This window comes from Orbicella franksi, chromosome 5, assembly GCF_964199315.1.
Source record: "Orbicella franksi chromosome 5, jaOrbFran1.1, whole genome shotgun sequence".
NCBI classification, from domain to species: Eukaryota; Metazoa; Cnidaria; class Anthozoa; order Scleractinia; family Merulinidae; genus Orbicella; species Orbicella franksi.
Genome location: NC_138149.1, coordinates 28,266,651 through 28,286,967, shown reverse-complemented (window position 1 = coordinate 28,286,967; position 20,317 = coordinate 28,266,651). Strand labels below are relative to the sequence as shown.

Sequence of the window (20,317 nt, the reverse complement as noted above, 5' to 3'; positions counted from 1 at the left end):
TTGTGACAGGGTTGCCACAGGTCAGGGAAAAGTCAGGGAATTTTATTTTGAGTCAGGGAAAATAGATATTGTGAAGAAAAAAGTCAGGGGAAATTAAAATAGTTTAATAAGGCCGATTTAATACTATTGAAGGCTGCAAGAAACATTTGGGTCACTGTGATCTCAGTGATATTTTCCCTTAATGAAAAAGGAAAATCTGTTGAAAATTATCACTCTTAATGAATGATTGGAAGAAGTAGTCCCCACTAGACCTGCCGTTTTGGATTTCTTTGGTCGGAGAAATTTTATTTTTAGCTGAGATAAGTCAGGGAAAAGTCAGGGAATTTTGAAAAGGGATGTTTATGGTAACCATATGCAAACATTTTGAGCATTTTTTATTTTATTTCAGTTTCCTGGCATTTGTGTCAGTCCCTTCATCAGGGCAGTGTCTTTTTATTGCCAACAAATACCTGCAAAACTTCCTGAAACAGTGTTTAGTAGAGATTTCATCCTCATACCATTAGTTGAAAACATTGTTTTAAAAAGATATCTCTGCAGACAATCACAGTTAAAACAGGAAATGTTCCTTTTAAACTGTTATATTCATTACATGGTCGATTGATTGTGCGAACTTTACATTATTTAATGAAAAAGAACTCTGAAAGATTAATCTTGTTTGAAGTTGGTTCAAATTTATTCAGTATTCAAGTAAAAAAAGGTAATAATAAAAGACTTAACAGTCATTAAACTCAAATCTGTATACAGTCTTTCTCAAAGAAGTTGATAATTTTCTGTGCAGTGTCATGATCCAAGCTACAGTCCATCAACTCTTCCTCAGTGGCCTGTGACACTCGTGCCACAGTCTTGCAACCATCCTGTAGAACCAAGCATTCTTTACTTGCGTTAAGAGAAATGCACTTGTTCATTTTACAAGATTTACAGAGTAGTGAAGCTTGCATCTTCTTCAGGCTGGTTTTCACTATCGCATAAGCATAGGCATAAGCTCACATACACAGACACAGTAAGATGTTGACAATTAGCACCTTTTGTCGGGAGATTGCCCTAACAAAAGGTGTTACTTGGCAGCATGCTACTGCGACTGTGTAGGTTGCTTATGCTTCTTCCTTAGTGAAAACCAGCCTCTAGGGACCCCGGGCTGATGGTAAGGGAAAAGAAACATTAACACCATTTCTTAATGTTCAACTTTGAGAAAGGTGAATTGATCAACATGACACAAGCATGGGACAAAGAAAAAATCCATGAATCAAACCCATGACCTCCCGAACACGGTGCAAGCAGTCTGTCCACTGAGCTACAAGAACTCATGGAGAGCAAGCTAGGTCATTTAGCTGAGTTCATATGTGACAGGTGTCTTGCATACTGTCAGGATGAACACTGTCAGAGTCATTGTAAGTGATTGAGGAGGCTGAATTTTAAGCTCGGTAATGAATTTTTGAAACGTGAATTGACCAACATGACACTAGTGTGGGACAAAGAAAAAATCTGAGTCCATGACAAGATTTTTTTTTCTTGTTCAACTTTGTTTTACTTTGTAACACTCTTCTCTCTAGTCTACAAGAAAAATTCATGGAGCACTTCTTCCTCTCATCTTCCCTAATGGATTAAGTTTGAAGTTGAACTGAGTTTGAGATTAAATTGAATTAACATAAAATTTTTAATTTTGTATCTTTGTTGTGGGAGGAGTTTTGAAGAAATTGGAAGGAAAGAATGAAAAAAATTGGAGGATCAATAGTCGCCTTTGTTTTCACTTTCTCACAAGAAATGCTGCAGCAAATATCCTTACCTTTTCCAAAAGACTGAACATTAGCTAGACGAAGGACATGGTTAAAACACTAAAATGCTGAAATGGCACTATGGGTAGCCTAAATAATGCTCAGGGTAGCCAAAATATCCCAGACTCAACAATGGTTACCTCTCAATAATTTCAGGGGCCAACCCCTTCAGACACCCTTATCACACATTGACTCTTTCTCAAAGTGCCATTTTGATATTTCTCTATTTTGTGTTTTCAATATGCCCCTAGATGTGGGTTTTTAAAAACACGTAGTTTTTTATTTATACGCTCACTAGAATCTTCAGAATTGAAGGAGGTGAGTCGCCCAGGAAGAAGAGAAGAAGAAGAACTGCAAGGATACCATGATTGTTGAGTCCAATGTTGGCAAGGACCTTAAGAACAACATTATCACTGACTGTTGACTCTTGGAGCTTCTTCATTCTCTCTTGAATCACTCCTGCCATTGGCTTACAGGTTACCTTGAGTAATAAATTTCAGAGAGAATTTTCTTTGAGGAAGGTGCAGAACCCTATTGGTAAGCATATTGGACTACAGATCAAGCAGTCCAGGTTTGAACCAGGGCAGGAATCCCATGAATTATTCTGTGTTCTTGGAAAATTAAGACACTTCACTCCCATGGTACCTCTCTCCACCCAGGTGTACCCCTAAATTTGTTAGAGGAACTGAACAAAGTAATGGGCAAGGGGTGGGGGGTGGGGGCTATTGTACCCATGATGGGGTAACTTCCACTCTCAGGGGAACGCAATAATTCTACAGCTTCATCCTCGAGGAGAAGACTGAGAAACGTTTTTGGCTTCTCAAACCCAGAAGACTTGATTTAATTTTAAAAGCTTTTAATTAATAACTTAGGATTAACCACAGTCATGTGCTACAGATAACTAACTTAAAGTACTCTATCTTTGAAAGCACCTAATAATGAGGAGAAATACGACATGAGTAACATCACAACTGTTTTAAAACCTCTAAAAATGAACTTTTTGCCTTAGAATGAAGGAAGTCCTCTGTACTATTCATATACATTGTTTTTCCTGCACATACCTTAGCAATAGTTACCATGGAATCAACACACTCTTTAGCACTGTGAGCAGGAATGAATCTCGAATTTGTTCCCAAGAACCTAAAAAGAAATTGAATCATGCTTAACTTTTAACTAATCACCACTTGGTATGGCCGAAAAGAAAAATGTGGCGCTATCATATTTAATTTCCTTTCTTTTTGGGTTTTTGTCAAAAGCCAGCTTTTTTACAAACCTGTTCTGCAGTGCTGTTAATGCATGCAGTTCTTCAGGTCCCATTAGAGCAGCCACAAGAATGACGAACGCTCTACGATGTAGTTGATTTAATCTCTGAATCCTGAAAAAAAGTACACGACTAACTGAGTGATGTAAAAGTGGTCAAATTTGTATTTATAACCTACAGACAGTATAAAGGGGAAATAATTTATTAGGTTAATCTTCGTACTTGTACTTTCTAAATGGTCGTTTTACCTTTCTATAATGTCCTGATTCATTAAATGTTGCCCCTGGTTCTCTTCCAATATCTGATTTAAAGGTACGATCATGAAAGCAACAGATGAAAGTGGAAAAATGACGACTCCTTGTCCAGTTGTATCTGTGACTGAAAATGGAATTTAATATGCATAGCAGATATTTCTTTAGAATCCAAAATAACGAACCAAAATAGTTTCTTTGGATTTCACTTACCTCTCACTTTATGGCTTTGTCCCAGAAGTCCATGAAGGTCGCTTTCTTCCAGAGATTTGTTGAGTATAATCGGCCAACTTGGAACAAAATTGTCCGCCATATTGTGTGCCATAAACCCAGGCTTCCCCTTCAACTGACACAATCACCCGAAGGGGCTCGACGAGTTTCCGATTCTAGCGCGAGAAATTCCGAACGTTGGTTTCCCTGTTGCGTGACTGTTTCGGATGGAAAAATGGATTTCACCATACCGTCTTAGGAGATTGACAACATCCCTGCTAGCAAAAAATCGAAGAAAAACTGACACAAAAGTCCTTACAGGAATGCTAGAGATGTCCAACTTCCAATTTTAGCGTTAAAATTGTTAGCAATGAATGTTGCAAATTCTCTACTTATCATCATTACATGTTAGTCAAGACAATTGTCATTTTTCTTGAATTGGTGATCAGTCCTTCAGAAGCGAAATATGATCGTCCTCTCTCTAAAATGGTTAATTTTGTTCCTCGTATACTACTACTGTACAATACATATATCTTGTTAGATGTTTTGGTGTGTAGTATCGCTGTATATTTTTACGAGTTGTGCCGTATTTTGACGAGCCCGTAGGGCGAGTCAAAATATAAACAACGAGTAAAAATATACAGCGATACTACACACGAAAAACATCTAATAAGAGATTTATTATCCAACTGCTGTAGCCAATAAATTTATCAATGAAAGAGGGAGAGTCTGACAGTTTTGCCTGCGCGCGCCGACCTATACGACAAACAGGTTTTCTACTGTACAATATCGCTGTATATTTGTACTGTTATTTGGACAGTATTCGCTGCAGTTGGATAATGAATACGTGTATATCCCGAAGATTCTTCTAAGTGGAGATCTGAGGCGACGTTAAAACAATGATAAATGTTACCAAGGTTCTTGTAGAAACAATCAATGTGATTGAAATCTGAGCGGTGGCAACAACAACAAAAATATTTATTTGCACTCCTCGAGCAGGAAAAAAAAATCATTTAGGCCAGAGTTAAAATAATACGATAAGACGTTTTTCGGTCTAACTCCATGCTAATATTTTCTTTGGTATCCGGTCACTTCGTTCCATTGTCACTTCGTTCCAAGTCACTTCGTTCCATCCGTTAGTCACTTCGTTCCATCAAAGGGTCACTTCGCTCCATATAATAGTCACTTCGTTCCAAGGGGAAATCTCACAAATTTTACAAAGCTACTAAACACCTAAAGCGAATAGAATGTCCTTGAACTGTCTGGTATCTGGTCGTTTTGATACAAGTCGTTTCGATGTAAATCGAAGTCGTTTCGATACACATGTCGATTCGATACAAAGTGAAGCCGATTCGATACAAACTTCTAGTTTACTTTCAAAAGTAAACTAGAAGAAACAGCCCAATGAAAGTGTTTTAATCTTCGCATCAGACCAAAAAGATCCCCAGGACTTGGAATTTGAAATTGCAGCAGACCATATCCCATCAGAGTTCCTGCGCGCTGACATCAGAGTGCGGAGTCGGAGACACCTAGTTTTCGCTGCGCATGCTGCATTAATTAGCTGTGCCGCGGGGTAACTCGTTCGTAAACGAAGATTCAAAACAGACCAAGCATTCGATAACTTCGAATTTTTGGAAATATCTATTGAGAATAAAAGTTTAATAGCCTAGTTTGCCTCTGGAACGAAGTGGTTGGAACGAAGTGACCGTTTTTCTTTACGTTTCAAGTGTGGTTTTCCGCTGGCTGAGGAACGAATGAAGCGTAAAACGTTTTTCTCACACACGGCTGGGAGTCTGAGTACAAGTGTATGGGGGTTTCAGGTAACGTAGCTTGTACAAGGTCCAGTGTTTGTTTTGCCATCCGCCATTGCCTGACTTGCCCCACCCATCCACCGGTGAAGAATTTTATAAAGAACCCTAAGCCGTGTATTACATTGTGATAAAACACGACGGACATTTGAGAACACAAGGGAAATGTGGAAAACACTCGCCTTTTGCTCGTGTTTTCTACATTATCTCGAGTGTTCTCAAATGTCCGGAGATTTTTTTATTACAGTGTAATACACGGCTTAGGCTTCTTCATTTGCTTTATGACAGATTTTACACGCTGATAATAGAAACAACAATGCACACAGATCGACAAACGGACGCAATTTAATACCATTAAAGTGCTTCATGCCTCGTCTTCAAAGCTTTGCAGAGAACTCCATCGCAATTTTTTTTATGGACCACGCCTTTAGGAGGGCTCTTCTCCGGTCAGAGTAAAGAGTTCACCAGTCTTCTTGCTCAGGAAGACAGGTTTAGTGTGGACATCAATGTTAGCGCTCAGGTTTTGCATTTTCGTTTTAACTGAGTTAGTTGATTGTTGAGGGGAGCATGGTGAGAGCGCTTGCCTCCCACCGATGTGGCCCGGGTTCGATTTCGGCGCGCTGTATATGGGTGGTGAATTTCTTGTTGGTTCTCGCCTTGCTCCAAGGGTTTTTCTTCGGGTTCTCCGGTTTTCTTCCCTCCACAAAAATCAACATCTCCAAAACCAGCCAAAGCTGATGTAGCTTTCTCTCTAAATATTGCAAGTTTTCTTCATCTAATGTTGTTCCTTCTTGGCATGAATAATTCAATAAAAGTTAACAAAACAAGAAAAAAAACAAGCCCATTAAATTGAACATCAGATTTTTAATTCTTCACACGACCATAAATATTTAACCTTTTTAAAGTTATTCTTGTACTGCAGAGTTACAGAACATTAACATAATAATAGTATTTTCTCATAGTACCTATATAAAATGGTCATGACATGTATGAAAAGAGTTTGGCGTTTCCCTTGCTATTTTTCACGAATGCGCAAGTTTAAAATGCCTTGTCCCTAAGGTAGCCGTGCGCACTTAGTTCGCATTGCACGATTAATCACAGGGACTGCTCGTAGCCTGGTAACGAGGAAATGATCATATTAAAACATTAGCAAAGGCGGCCTTTTAGAAATGTGATAACAAAGTGTTGGAAATCTCTCTCCATTCTTAATCGTCCCTATAGACCCTTTTCAGTAATGGTTACCAATTTAAAATTGTTTCGTACGCATTTAAATTACCTCACCAAATTCTTAATTCTTTTGAATTGTCGACTCAAAAACGAGGTTAGCAAGACTAATTTTAATACTTACAAAATAATAATAATAATATTAATATCAATATTAATAACAATAAAATTGATAGTCATTTATGTAAAGGGCCTATGCGGAGAAATATACAGTAGTGAATTAATCCAAGGCAACCGATATCGAAAAACAAGATAAACATGAAAAAGGTCTTTACGAATATTTTTATTGCGCAGGACTATAAATCTAATTTTTTCCGCTCTGATGTTCGAGATTCAGAAACGAGTTTGCCTTGATTTTACTCCATTTCCCAGGGAGAAATGGAAATGATAACAAGACAAGATGAAAGACGACAACGATTTCAGATAAGCCTTTTGAGGAATCACAGGGACTGAAATAATTCAACCAAGAAATGAAATTAAAATGAACATTTTATCGTTATCTGTTCCTAAAAATATTCTAAGCGACTCGAGATAAAAGTGAGTAATCGGTGATTGGAGAGTGCAAAGGGAAAATAAAATCTCTAACAATTTTACGGGTGAAAACTGTACATGGCTTTGAACTTAACGTTAACTTAGTGTTTTGAACTACACATTATGGCGTACCCTGTATCCCCTTGTACTTTGGCTCGATCTTCATTAAACATGTAATTTGATTTTTTCTTTTCAAGATTTAACGATTGAAAGTTCCCAACAGCTTTTGGGACAAGCAAGTCTTTAAAGGTCGATTAGAACCAACGGCAAAGTTTGCAGAACAACAAATGCTAGACGCGACACTCTTCCTCTTTAGAACAGATCTATCGACAGAGACGGAACAACTGCGGTTGCTGAGTAATCCTCAAGGAAGCGATCAAATTACTTTACGACCCTTTTTCACTTAACCTCCAATGAAAAAGCGATCACCAGAAACTGCGCAAAAAAAAATTTCCCGGTCGCATAGCACCGTTAAGCAATGTCAAACCTCTAGCAACTTGTCTTGAACAAAAAACCGTTGTCTTAGTTCTCTGAGGTAGGATTTTAAGGTGAGCAAAGGGGAATTGAAATATGATACAAATTTTTATTCATATATTAATTGGCAGTAGTTTAAAGTAGTTTAAAGCCTGTATATCGTTGGTGCCTCATAGTTACCTCACCTCAAGAAACAAAGGTCTTCACTTAATCTTCTTTGTCAACTCTAGATTTTCAAAGACCCTATCACGGAGAGGAATTGTTTGGTAAAATAAATACTCGAGTCGAAAGTTTCTTTGTACACTGATAGCTCCGTGTGCTGTTTACAAGGAGCATTATTTTACATTTTTACAAGCACCGCACCATTGCAGTCCCTTTCATCTTGATGTTAATGATACGCTAGAGAGCATTTTCTGAATCTTTTCGTCATTTCTCAAGATGTTACACTTTACTGTGCTTATCCTGTCGACCTGAAACAAGACAAGAAAAACCACATTCAGCTAAGAATTGCCGCCTGAAAAGCACGAAAAATAGCTCGAAAGACGAAGGGCTGTTCCACTCCGGGTCCACTGGGACAAACGTAACACCTCCCCCTCATCAGACATCACATTTTTCACCCCATATGCCAAACAAATAAATTCTTGACTCATTTGGACCACTAAATCGCCTAACGAAGTTCCAAATACAAAGTTACCGCCAAGAGAAGCCAAGTCTTTGCTCTGAGATAAAGATTTCACGACAACGCAAAGGCCTGGACTGTTCCTACGTGTAAGCAAAGTACTGTTTTTTTTTCTTACAACACAATCAAAAGATGGTGCGAATAAGATGTTGCTTAAAGACGTCTGAAAAAAACCTTAAAAATAGATTCCGTCCGACGGAGACTTCAGAGACTTGTTCCTTAGCAGAAAATTTAATTCAGACAACCTTTAGTCTTACCATTTCTGTTATTTCTGTGTCTAGTTCTTCTAGCTGTGATTTTAAGGGTGCGATCTCACTTTCTGTTATGCTGTAAACAAAAACACGAGAAAGATTAAACATATCGGAATGACTATTAGCAAAGGCAGCATGAAACACCAATTAAAACAAATCCAAGAGTAAGCATTGAACTACTTTTTTTATTACCTTTCTTCTCTTCTTAACGCTATTTCATGTTCTTTGTTTTCTCTCCGCCAAATGTCTAATTCTTTTTGCATGCTATCCATATCTTCCTGTAAACAAAAATAGAACCAAAGCGGTATGTTTAAACCCGACTAAAAACTCATCAAATTATCTTTTTGGAAAATCCAGTTTTCCTTTAATAAACCGTCACTCTGTGGAGGAAAGGTGAAGTAAAAATCTCGGAGAGTAAGATATTGTCCCTGAGACTTTTTCCAATTCAGTGATAAACTACACAGTCTGAGCAGATCAAATAGTGCTAGCTAATTCAACATAGTTCATTCTGGCCTTCAAGTGATAGAAGAAGCATGAATCATGACGTTGTAAATTCGTTCTGCGCTCCAGAAAAACATCTTTTCCACTCTACTCTCTGGAGAGGAACACACCCACATGAGAATGAAAAGACAAGAAAGCTCGCCTGAGAGACTGAAGAGCACATCCTAACTTCTGATTTTCTCTCAAAACGGTTAAACCTGGTTTTCACTAGCGACGCAAGCAAAAACGCAAGCAATAGGGATGACCCAAGTGAAAACGAAATTCGACGCAAACACAAGCACAAGCAAAATCACCCAAACCATCCAAACTGATAAGGCGCAAGGTAATCTGGACTGTGGTCCAGTATTTTCATTTGCCAAACATAACCACGTGTGGTAAATATCCTTGTGGTTGTGTTATGCCTTAGCGGTAATAAGAATTCTTGGAAAGAAAAAGCCTGGTTTTCACTAGCGACGCAAGCACAACCGCAAACACAGTAATTCTTATTTTACCGTGAAAACGGCCTTGACGCAGGCATAAGCACAAGTGCAAGCATACATGTAAGCTTGCGCTTATGCTTGCGTTTGCGCAGCAACAAGTGAAAACGAAATACTGTTTATTTTATTCCTACTTCCCTATTTATTCATACCTGAATATAGTCCATAATTTTTCCTAGTGGATTTGCACTTCTAGTCAGTGTTTGGATACTGGTTCTAAGTTTTTCTATCTGTAAAATTAAAAAGCAGCAAAACCAAGTTAGTAGACAGATTTTAAAGGCTGGTGTTCATAGACAAGATATCTGGGCATCTAGTTTTATTTCCTCCAACCTCTTTCTGTGCGAGCTCTCTTTCTTTTCTTCTTGCAGCATCAGATATGATTGGTGCTTGTCTTTCCTGCAAAAGGATTTAGCATTTCTCTTAAAAAAGGATTACACACCCTATCGGCCTGTTTTTGCCCAAGTGTGGGTAGACACTGCCGCTGGAAAAGGGTTTGAAGTGGGTGTGACTGACCTGAACTCATTTTGATGTGAAGTATATATGAAATAATTCATATTTGAACTGTGGCTGTAGATGGAAGTGAAGAATGATCATCGCAGTAAATTTTCCAATTTAAGCAATTGGAAAGAAGAAGCCTGAAAAAAATCAGGGCTTCAACCCGTTGAAGCCCAGATCATTTTTTTTCAGGCTTCTTCTTTCCAATTGATGATGATCATTCTTCACCTTCCTTTGAACTCATTTTATGACTACAAATTTCGGATTGCTTTTGCATTCTGCATTTTGACAGCCTAATTTAGCACACTCTCATTTTTGTCTCTTACTAGGATATGAGAAGCCCAAAATTACATCTGCAAAATTTATAACAAATGGAACAATTCTTGCTTTCAGTTAATTGTAGAATTAGTCACTAACAAATGACAGAAATTCAGATGGTACAGCATGGATACAGGCCTGATTGGGATATAGTCTGATTGGGAATTTTAGCCAAAGTCTTGTTGCATCAAAATAGCCTGTTCCAGGCGAGCAGCATGAAAAATGGCCTACAAAAAAATAGTGGCACCTGAAGTTACAGACTAGCAGCAGATTTCGACCTGATGAATTAACGGACTAACTTTTTAGATTTCATTACATACCCAACAATCACACAAAATGCACTATGCAAACATAAGAAGTTCACCTGTTTTGGTCTTGCTTCTTGGTTTCCACCACCTTCAAGTTCTTTCTTTGTTTCAAGAATTTTCCTAACAAGACCCCCTGGAAAAGAAACGCACTGGAAATTATAACTAGAGTAGGTGTGTTGCTTTATTTACTACATCTGGGATATTTATAACTTGTGAATGAATACAGGAGACTCCCATATTAAGGTAATGGGGATGCTGGTCATTGTGGTATGGCTTAGGGTGTTTAAATCAAGGTTGTCAATTAGCCCCTGTGTGAGTAATCTAATATGTAACTTTTTAAGTCAGGAAAAAAAACAGTTACAGGAATTAGGTCTTTCGGGATGAGAATGAATTTGAACTATGGCCACAAAATGACACCCTGTTCCTTTTACAGGGTTCATACCCTTTTTCAGAAACAAATTTCCAGGACTTTTCCAGGACTCAGATTGATTTTTCCAGGACTCTAAAATTCACATTAACCCTTTCACTCCCGAGATCTCAATGTTAATTCTCCTTACTGTTTGCCATACATTTCATATTTTTTACTTGAGTTTAACAGATTTCCAGAACTTTCCAGGACCAGTAGCCCTTTTTCAGGACTTTCCAGTCCTGGAAAATGCAACAGTAGAATTCCAGGACTTACCAGGTTTTCCAGCACCTGTACCAACCCTACTTTTAAAATCTATAACAATAGGCCATTTCCGAGTTGCCTTTTGCCTCTGTGTCAAAATGAGTCTTTGTGCGAAACCATTCATATGAAAATGTGTTCTGCCTAGAGGCTCATTTTAATGTAAATCAAACTTGTTTTCATACGAAAGGTTTTGCCCAAGGACTTGTTTTGGAAAAGAGGCACAAGATAACTTGGAAATGGCCCATTGACATTGTCACATTTAAATTGGAGCCCCCAAGAGAGTTTTGATTGTGACAACCAAAAGTTATAAAATAATGCTCTTACCATGTTCACCATCATCTTCTGCAACTTCTCCTGCTGGGGCCTAAAACATTTCACAATAAAGTTACAAGTATGAATTTCAGCAAGGTTGTAACAGCATTGTGTGCATAGAATCAAATGCATGCTTGGTTGTTTGAAATAAAAAATTCGTCAAGGAATTCTACAGTCCATGAACGCAGTCAATATCAATTGCAATCCACCACTACGTTAGCCATCTGTTCAGTCATCATTTTCGAGTGGTAAGTGTTAGGTGATGACCCAAATAATTGCTGCAATGGACACTACCAATTATCTATTAAACCTAATAACCCCTCACTTCTTTTCTCATTCTTTTCCCACTTTTTCTTTTTTTCTTTTATTCACTTTTTCCTAACTTTCCGTTTTTCTATTTATTAATAATAATAATAATAATAATAAAAATAATAATAATAATAATAATAATAATAATAATAATAATAATAATAATAATAATAATAATAATAAAAGCATTTGTAACCATTAATAGACTGGCCTGCCTAGACAAGCACTAGCTATTCATGGACCACTCCAACTGTGAAGTGTACTTTAAGAAATAAAAAATATGATTGATTGATTGACTACCACCAGCCTGCAAAGGAAGTTGTGTTGATAGCAAAGCACTAGTAGATTCTGCAGTCAGGCTAGTGCAATCTGTCCTTCACTTGCCAAGCAGGCAAGTAAAGTTTTGTGAGGAATGTTTTTTTCATGAAACTCAAATTACAGAAGTACTGTAAGTAATGCAAATTTGGGGGGCTGAAGCAAATAGTTGTGAGGTTAGTACAAGATATTATAGCCAACTGTTTTTTTTTTCACCTGTCCCACTCTAGTGACACATGTCTAAAACTGGAAAGGTTCACTCCAGTATGCCATGTACTGTGGATTGTTAAGGCCACAGTGGCACGTGAAATGAAACATGGGAGAGTAGTTCTTCCTTTTCTGGTATGTCCACAGTACACTGTTACAAGAAATTACCACAAATTAAAGGCTAGCAAACTGTTCAGTGACTACTAACCAAGTCTACATCATTTTGAATTGCATTTGGATCTTCAACCACAAAAGTATCATCCTCGTCATCTTGATCCTTGCCATCATCAACAATAACACTTGCAACTTGCTTTCCTGAACCAATTCTAAAAAAAAGGAAAATAAAGAAATATGTGTCTAGGATTTGCCTATCTTTGTTACCTCAGGATCTTGAATTAATCGTGGGAAGATTTTACCTCAGTAATTGACCATGACCAACAGTTACTGTTGAGCATTATCAGTTTGCAAAGAAAGCCCTGTCCGATAGCCCAGGGCTGGTGGATTTTTGCAGTTGATTTAGTCCGTTCTGTCCCTCACTTGCCCAATGAGCAAGGGATTCAGGTTTTGGAAAATATTTTTTGAGGAAATTCACATTGCAGAACTTTTGAAAGAGATGAAACATTTGGGGGCTATTGAGAATGATTTTAAGGGTAGTAAGTCATAATGACAGCATGCCCAAAGGGCAAACCTGATTATGGCTGTAACAGAATACAACATTTAAACTCATCACCAATAGATCTTGTAGCCACATTTTGAATGAAGGTGCTTACTTATTTCAAGTACATAACTTGCTTCAAATGGTAGTATTGCAAAAAGTAAATGCAATGTCATTTTTCAGAAGCAGGTTGAAAGAACAGAAATGCCATATGCTTTACAAATCAGTCCTGAGTTGTTTGATAGGTTGTACTATTTTATGTGTTTGCTCTACCTGGCGATCTGGTCTTCAAGCTCTTCCTGCTGCTTCTTAATCTTGGGTGGGGCAGGTCTTGCGCTGCTTGGTCTTGCTATGCTGCGACTGTTAAAAAGAAAGGGTGAAATTTGGCATTATTACAACAAGAACAATGCAGAACAATGGAACCCAGTGGTTTAAGAAACCTACCAAATTGTCTGTCTTCAGGGACACCTCTCTGTATCAATATCATTGTAGCAACACTTTGAAACTATCAACAGATACTTAAGAAGAATGGATAGTAGATATTGAATATGACAGCAAATACCATTTGATGCGGCAATCAGTTGTGTGTACCAGTCTTCAATTGCTTAATGAGCAAATTTTAATTACATGTACACATCTCATCATTGACAAGAGAAATAAAGCATTGATAAGTACCAAGAGTGCTCACTGTACTTTGCACTATTTTATACTTGGACAAAAATTTGCCAAGAAACCTTGAAGGAGCTCAGTCACAGTGTTTTGTCTTTTTTTTTTGGCCACGTACAAAATCTCCTTTAAATGGAAGGAGACCAGGAAATAATAGTTTACTAAGATAGAAAAACATCAAAGAGATAATAATAAACCATAAAGGAACATGGATGGTCAAGGATGGCGAAGATTGACACGGATTGCAAACAACAAATTTGAAAAATTTAGGCTAAATGTTTCCAAACGTGCAAACCATGACTGAGCTCCTTTAACCACTACTATCAGGTTCACACTCCTACAGTAAGGTCGAAAAGAGAATTCCTTTGTACACAAGTGCTTTTTGGAAAAAAAATTTATTCCTACCTTTTTATGACTTGAGGAGGAAGCTCATCGTCATTTAATACCCCATTCATTTGTTCAGTTGGTCTGGGTTGTTCCTCTGCATGTGGGCCTAGGTGTTACGAAAATAAGAAAAGCTTAAGAACCAGAAGATCACAAAATAGCCAGAAAAAACATACATCTCCCATTGTGGGCTCATAAACACCCAGGTAAGTGCTAATGAAATTTTATACTGTCAATCTTTCAAATGACCTACCATCACTCTCACCCTCTTGAAGATCTACATGGCAAAAAGAAAATCACACATCAGACAAAAAAAAAACTTAAAAGGTCTCAGGTTCTGTCACACAGTGCAAATATGTCATGTTATTTGTCTTGCAACTTTTTAATTTTGTGCGTGCAATGGCCAAAATCTATGGAAAATATTGTGATAAGCGAGTTTCTCTTCTTATTATAAACACTGCAGTGACTTGTCTTCCATCTAATTTGCTAATTGAAAGGCATCCTATAGACTGAATCATCAATAGCGATGTATTTGAATTCCCTAGACACACAAATCTGTATACCATTAAAACTATTAAAGATGTATGTTCACCTCCTATTACAATCAGGCATTCGGCTAGAGTGTACCAAAGACCCCATTGTTCTTGTGACATGTAAAAGCCTTTTATTTGTATTTTCAATGGTTTTCAGAATTTATTTATTAAAAGTGCTTCCAAATTTGTTAAATGAGTTCAAAGGGAGTTGGATGCTCATCTGGTTAAAAGCCTGGCCCCAGTGGTTTGAAGGGTGGATAACGCTATCCACCAGATAAATCATTAAATCACTTTTTTCACACACAAGCATACCCTCTCCCTCCCCTGATGGTCTTCGTCTCTGACCTTTGGCAGAGGAGGGTCTTGGAATGCGATTCGGAGGTACCTCTCCATTCTGTAAACAGAGAAAAAGGCAAGTCATTCAATTGAAGTATGAATATGTAAATGTTACTTTGCAAACTAACCATTATGGACAACAGAGTAAGTTAAGCTAATGGACGTGTTTCCAAGTAGTACCTCTAATTCCCCATCTATGACAGCAGTTCCTCCATCAAGACCATCAACATCGTCATCTTTTCTTGGCTGCTAAAGAAATAAACAAGATGGCATGGACGAGAAGTGCTTCTAACACTCACTGGCAGGTCTTTACCGAAAAAGACAAAAACTGGTCAACCAAGTTTAGGTGTATGTTAGAAGTTCTGAGGACATAAAAATCACCACTGATATTTAAAATACGTCTTTATAGTTGCTTTTTCGGCAAGAAATGTCATGCTCCATAGTTCTCACCATTTCTGAACAAATTACGAGAAAAGTTTCACGAAAGATCGCATCACGTTCAACAATGTGATGTAATCTCTTACACAACTTCTTTTCTTCAACAACAAAGGAAGAAAAATAGAAAGGTACACCAGGGGTTTCATTAATGTTTTCAGCAGGAGAAAAACTGATTTTCACAGGCGGGCAAAACATTTTGAAGTAAACATCTTTATTAGAAAAAACTTCCCTCTAGATGATCAAACCAGGCAAACAAAGTCATCTTCACAGCCGGGCAATTAATTATGATGTCATACCTTCTCTTTTTCTCTTCCTCTATCTGACTGTTTTTCCTTGTCTCTTTCTTTCTCTTTTTCTTTCTTGGCAGAATCATCTCGTTTTCTTTTATCTGAACTGTCTGTCTTGTTAGAAGAACTCTCTTTTCTCCTAGAGGAGTCACCCTATAATTGGAAATTTTCCAATCAGGAAAGCACTTATAAAACTCACCACAACCTAGCTAAAGGTTATTTATTTACTGAATAAGTAATTACATACAGCAAATTATGTTTCATTAATTTTGTTAACTAACAAAAAACATTAATTAATTAATTAATTAATTAATTAATGGTAAAGTTGAACAAAAGACATATTCATAAGAAGGATGACAATGATATAAACTTAAGGGAAACTTTTGTCTATTATAATATTGTTTATTATGGAGAATTGATTTACTTGGAAGTGAACCTCATACCAGGGCTGAGGAGAGGGGTGTTGTGATGATGTGATGATACATCTCTCTACATTATAGAGTCTTCGGGCCCTCCTGCCCTCAGAGAAAAAAAGACGGGAAATTCCAAAATACCCTAAGATGCCACAGGAAGTTCTGTATATTTTGTTATGCATAAGTTTGAAGACAATGTCTGGCACATGCTTGTAACTGCTTCAAATGAAATCAATGGAAGAAAAGCCACTATTTAAAATGGTGCATGATATGAATCACAAAAAAAACAAACCACGTAACACTTTATAGCATTAATCTTTGCTTGGTGTAATATTAATACAAATGAGTAGTACCTGCTTTCGTTTGTCTTTGTCATCCTCTTTTTCTCTGTCTCTACTTCTGTCTCGTTCTTTATTTTTCTCTTTGTCCCGTTCCTTTGAGCTTTCTCGGTCTTTGCTTCCACTGGATTCTTTTCTCTTGCTATCACTGCTGCATAAAAATAACATGCAAAACATGATTCTATTCAGCCCTAACAGGAAGCGGGGAGGGAGGGGGGTGCGTTGAAGGAAGCACTTATCTCCCACCAATGTGGTTCAGAACTGGTTTGAGTGCTGGAACTGGTGTTATAAGTGGGCTCAGTTTGTCATGTGGTCAGTTCTTTTCATTGTTCCAGGGGTTTTTCTCTTGGTTCTTCAGTTTTTCTCCCTCCAACTCTCCCCCCCCCCCCCCACCCCCGACATTTTCCAAATTCCAAATTCCAAATTGATATGTAAACAGTGGGTGAATTGATCAATTGATTCTAACGCCATGGATGTACCACAACCACTTCCTGTTTCATTCCTAATTCATTTTTTTTTTCTTTCATATCAATGTAAAGTTTTACACAAACCTTGGTTCTTTTCCAGGCTTTTCTCCTGCCAGAACCTTTTTAACTGCATCAGTGCTACTTTTCTACAATGGAAGGGACATTTTAAACAAATTTAGTTTTTTGTTTTCCAAGATTTTACAATTAATGAATTTTCACATATCTTGAGGTATTCAACTTTACATGGTGCAAAACTGAAAAAGCTTTTAAAATGATCAAAAAATGGCCAAGAGAAGAAATTCATAAAATTAGTGTAATTTGTAGAATACAAAGAAGTTGTAAACAGACTTACTTTGCTCAAAATTGCCATACCAATTGCTTGTAAGAACTCATTTGTCTTTTCTGGTTCATGACCAGCCACGATTTTTGATGGACGTACAGACAGCTGTCCATTTATCATACCTACAATATAATGATGCAATTATCAACCTGGGCCAGGTTGTTCAAAGCCCGATTAAGCTAACCCAGGATTAGCGAGAATTTTGATTTCAGTTTTGTAACGTTTTGGTGGGGTGTTCTGTTTATATTGTTTGCCAATCAGTTCTGATCTGTAGTAATCTAAAACTAAACCAAACGTTAGAGGTGAAAAACATTTTTAAACAAGAAAAAATAACACTTCAGTTAACGTTTAATCCTGGCTTAACGTTGACCGGCTTTCGAACAACCTAGCCCTGGTTTACTTAGTATTATCCACTTGAAATCAGTAAGTAAATGGAATTTAGTGGCTGCCATGGAAAAGTGGTGTGATAAGCAGAGCATTTTCCTTTATTTAAGTACAAGTTTATAAACTGCTGTTTATCATCTGGACTACACTGTATATTTGCCAAAAAATTGGTAAATTACACTTAAAATGTAAAAGTAAGTGTAACCATTTTAACCATTTGTTTGATAATAGGACACAGCCTCTATTATTATAATATGGTTAAAGTATTTCTGGTATCTAGAGGGCTGGCCGCCAGCCACCAGTTGGAAACAATGCTATTTGTCAACTGAAAGTTGAAAACTCTGAGTGCTCTAGAAAGATTAAAGGTTACTAATTTCACACCTAGTTTTGTTGTGCTAATTTAATTGAAGTGACATGCATACATAATGCACACGATGCATGTACATTCCTAATACTTCCTCAACAAATCGATTGCAATCATACACATGATACACATACATTCCTAATACTTCCTCAACAAATCAATTGCAATCATATTACTTAGCAAAATTATATAACTGAGCTATGTGCTGTTCAATTCTGGTTTCTGCAATAACGATATGATTAATTAATTCAGGATAGCCTTGACAATGCTGTACATCGATTTATTAACAATTAAGCAATTAAATAAATTTTCACAAATTTACTCCAATCCAAGCCGGTCAAGATTGTAGAACACTGAGTCACAGAAGAGATGGGTAACAGGTAAAAATTATCTCTCAACTGGCCAAATTATTTGGATATGAGTGCAAGATTTATAAACACTTAATTTAGACATTTTAGCATGCAATATAATAATTATTTACATTCATAAACTGATCAATATAAAATTATATATGCTGTCCATTTTGAAAATTAATAAGGGGACAATTGTTTAAAGGGGAAGTTTGGCTTGTGATTTCACTAAAATGTATCTGCAAGAATCACCATAACTAAGTTGTAATAATGAAATAAAGTGCGACAGTATTTAAAACACAAAATCACACAAAACAGGCTAGCTTACTTAGAATCAAATTAGAAACTAATAAAATTTGAGGTTTAATTGAAAATTACAATACTACGCTAACAAATCCTGCCTGTTAATATAGCGTCGTGAACATTAAATCCGGACAAAACTGGATAGTTAAGGTATACTTGAGATTTAATTATACTCAATGTGGGAACAACCTGAATTAGGCTTGAATCATTTGCAGTTTGTCATCTGTCCGAACGTAAAATATCCTACATGGAGGTTGCAATACAAGAATATTTTCGTAATTGTACCAAATTGCAAAATTCGATACACAGACACTAACCGGAAAAAATTAGCCTAAATGAAAACAAGAACCACTTATCTACAGGTATCCTTTTAACTGTAAAATATATAAGCTTATAAAATAAGCTAAAATAAGCGACATTAAACAAATTCGTATTTGGGACTAAATATGATCGAGATTCGCCAAGCTTTCTCGTCGAAATAATCGTGTCTTTTGGGCTACATTGTAAGACACGGTCAAATCACATTCATGCAGAATTATTCCTATCTAATTCTAGATGATTTATAATTCACAGGTTTCGCGACGAAAAGGATTTTGACCCTAAAACCATTCGACGAAGTGTTAGCGCTGTTTCTTAGCAACACACAACAGCAGGACACGAACTGTCTTACCTACAACGTCGATTGCTTTTTGCAGGAAAAGGATCTTTGCTTCTTTTTCCTTCAAAAGAAACAATCGTTCGATTACCTCAAGAGATCATTCATCAAAGGAGGGATAAAGAAAGAGATGGGGTAAAATTATACCAATTGCTTTCAGTGACGAAACTTATAGCTGGCTTACCTTGACTTTAGCTGAGTCCATTTCATCAGCCGTGTACAAGCCTTTGAGAAAACCAGTATTTTTGACAACCTAGAGAATTGAGGCAATCTCAGAGATTTAGAAAAAAACTCTCAGGACCAATAAAGTACACTTTTGTAAAAATAATCACTGTACCTCGGTAATGATGTCATGAAGAAATCGGAATGGAGGCTTGCTCAGCAATTTCTCGGTTAGGGGAGGTTTCTTAATGACCTTCCCTAACGTTTCCTGCGTTTTCTTTGCTATTGCAGTATTCATGGATGGTCCTCCTTAACTACCACACTGGTAAAATGACCAAAAACTACTGGAAAGCGAGGAAAATGCTAAATTGTTTTCCAATGATCGACGGCCATCATTAAACAGTTGCGAGGGGAATGTAACAGACCAAAATTCCTTTCGGGCATGCTAAATCGACGGCCAACGTTCGGGACCAGCCGCGGGAAATGTCCCGTTTTTTCACAAGGTGAAAAACAGAAAACACATGTCTTAATCTCAGATTTTTTTGCTAGCACTGGCTTAACTGGCGTCACATTAACAATTTTGGAACACCAAGAAATTGAAAAAGCAAACTTATTCAATTTTGTTGATACAACTGTTTCATATTTTTAACTGCCGCCTGATTAGCTCAGTTCAGAGTTGGTAGAGCGCCAGTCTGCTGCGCGCGTGCGGGAGGTCGAGGGTTCGAACCCCAGACCGGACCAACACTCAGGGTTTCAAAATAACTGAGGAGAATGTGCTGCCTCATGGGCTCCTGGCTGCCTTTGTAATTACATCTGCAAATGGTTAGACGTTCAAGTCTTCTCGGATAAGGACTATAAACCGTACGCCCC

General features: G+C 37.3%; 2 protein-coding genes across 6 annotated transcripts; both read right to left on the bottom strand.

Moving 5' to 3' along the window:
- Positions 1-551: 551 nt before the first annotated feature.
- On the bottom strand, positions 552-3,766 carry LOC145487677 (protein SPO16 homolog). The gene is made up of 6 exons (XM_081466491.1): positions 3,498-3,766; positions 3,282-3,411; positions 3,046-3,147; positions 2,834-2,912; positions 2,136-2,253; positions 552-871 (listed from the first exon to the last, which is right to left on the bottom strand). Exons 1-6 carry the CDS (start codon positions 3,607-3,609, stop codon positions 729-731), a joined length of 684 nt encoding a protein of 227 aa, XP_081322617.1. The 5' UTR covers positions 3,610-3,766; the 3' UTR covers positions 552-728.
- Positions 3,767-6,148: 2,382 nt separating this feature from the next.
- On the bottom strand, positions 6,149-19,857 carry LOC145487681 (TRAF3-interacting protein 1-like). 5 transcript variants are annotated; one of them, XM_081466500.1, is made up of 20 exons: positions 19,623-19,857; positions 19,470-19,538; positions 19,301-19,349; positions 17,242-17,351; positions 16,974-17,035; positions 16,438-16,573; positions 15,681-15,824; positions 15,127-15,192; positions 14,956-15,004; positions 14,331-14,354; positions 14,099-14,186; positions 13,301-13,387; positions 12,581-12,698; positions 11,554-11,593; positions 10,616-10,692; positions 9,769-9,834; positions 9,591-9,668; positions 8,654-8,739; positions 8,468-8,537; positions 6,149-8,001 (listed from the first exon to the last, which is right to left on the bottom strand). In XM_081466500.1, the coding sequence occupies exons 1-20, from the start codon at positions 19,743-19,745 to the stop codon at positions 7,909-7,911; spliced, it is 1,635 nt and encodes a 544-aa protein (XP_081322626.1). In that variant the 5' UTR covers positions 19,746-19,857; the 3' UTR covers positions 6,149-7,908. The 5 variants fall into 5 exon arrangements, with proteins under 5 accessions (XP_081322626.1, XP_081322624.1, XP_081322623.1 ...); XM_081466498.1 differs by having other exon boundaries at positions 14,923-15,004; positions 19,623-19,856; XM_081466497.1 differs by having other exon boundaries at positions 14,923-15,004; positions 15,127-15,195; positions 16,438-16,570; positions 19,623-19,855.
- Positions 19,858-20,317: the final 460 nt, after the last annotated feature.

Excerpts from the sequence above, each read along its gene's own strand:
- LOC145487677 (XM_081466491.1), bottom strand. The coding sequence starts at position 3,609 with ATGGCACACAATATGGCGGACAATTTTGTTCCAAGTTGGCCGATTATA. Across the intron at positions 2,254-2,833 it reads CCATGGTAACTATTGCTAAG|GTAACCTGTAAGCCAATGGC; the intron begins GTATGTGCAGGA and ends TTATTACTCAAG. Across the intron at positions 872-2,135 it reads CATTGGACTCAACAATCATG|AATGCTTGGTTCTACAGGAT; the intron begins GTATCCTTGCAG and ends ACGCAAGTAAAG.
- LOC145487681 (XM_081466496.1), bottom strand. The coding sequence starts at position 19,745 with ATGAATACTGCAATAGCAAAGAAAACGCAGGAAACGTTAGGGAAGGTC. Across the intron at positions 16,574-16,973 it reads AAGCCTGGAAAAGAACCAAG|CAGTGATAGCAAGAGAAAAG; the intron begins GTTTGTGTAAAA and ends ATTTTTATGCAG. Across the intron at positions 8,002-8,467 it reads ACACAGAAATAACAGAAATG|GTCGACAGGATAAGCACAGT; the intron begins GTAAGACTAAAG and ends GTCTTGTTTCAG.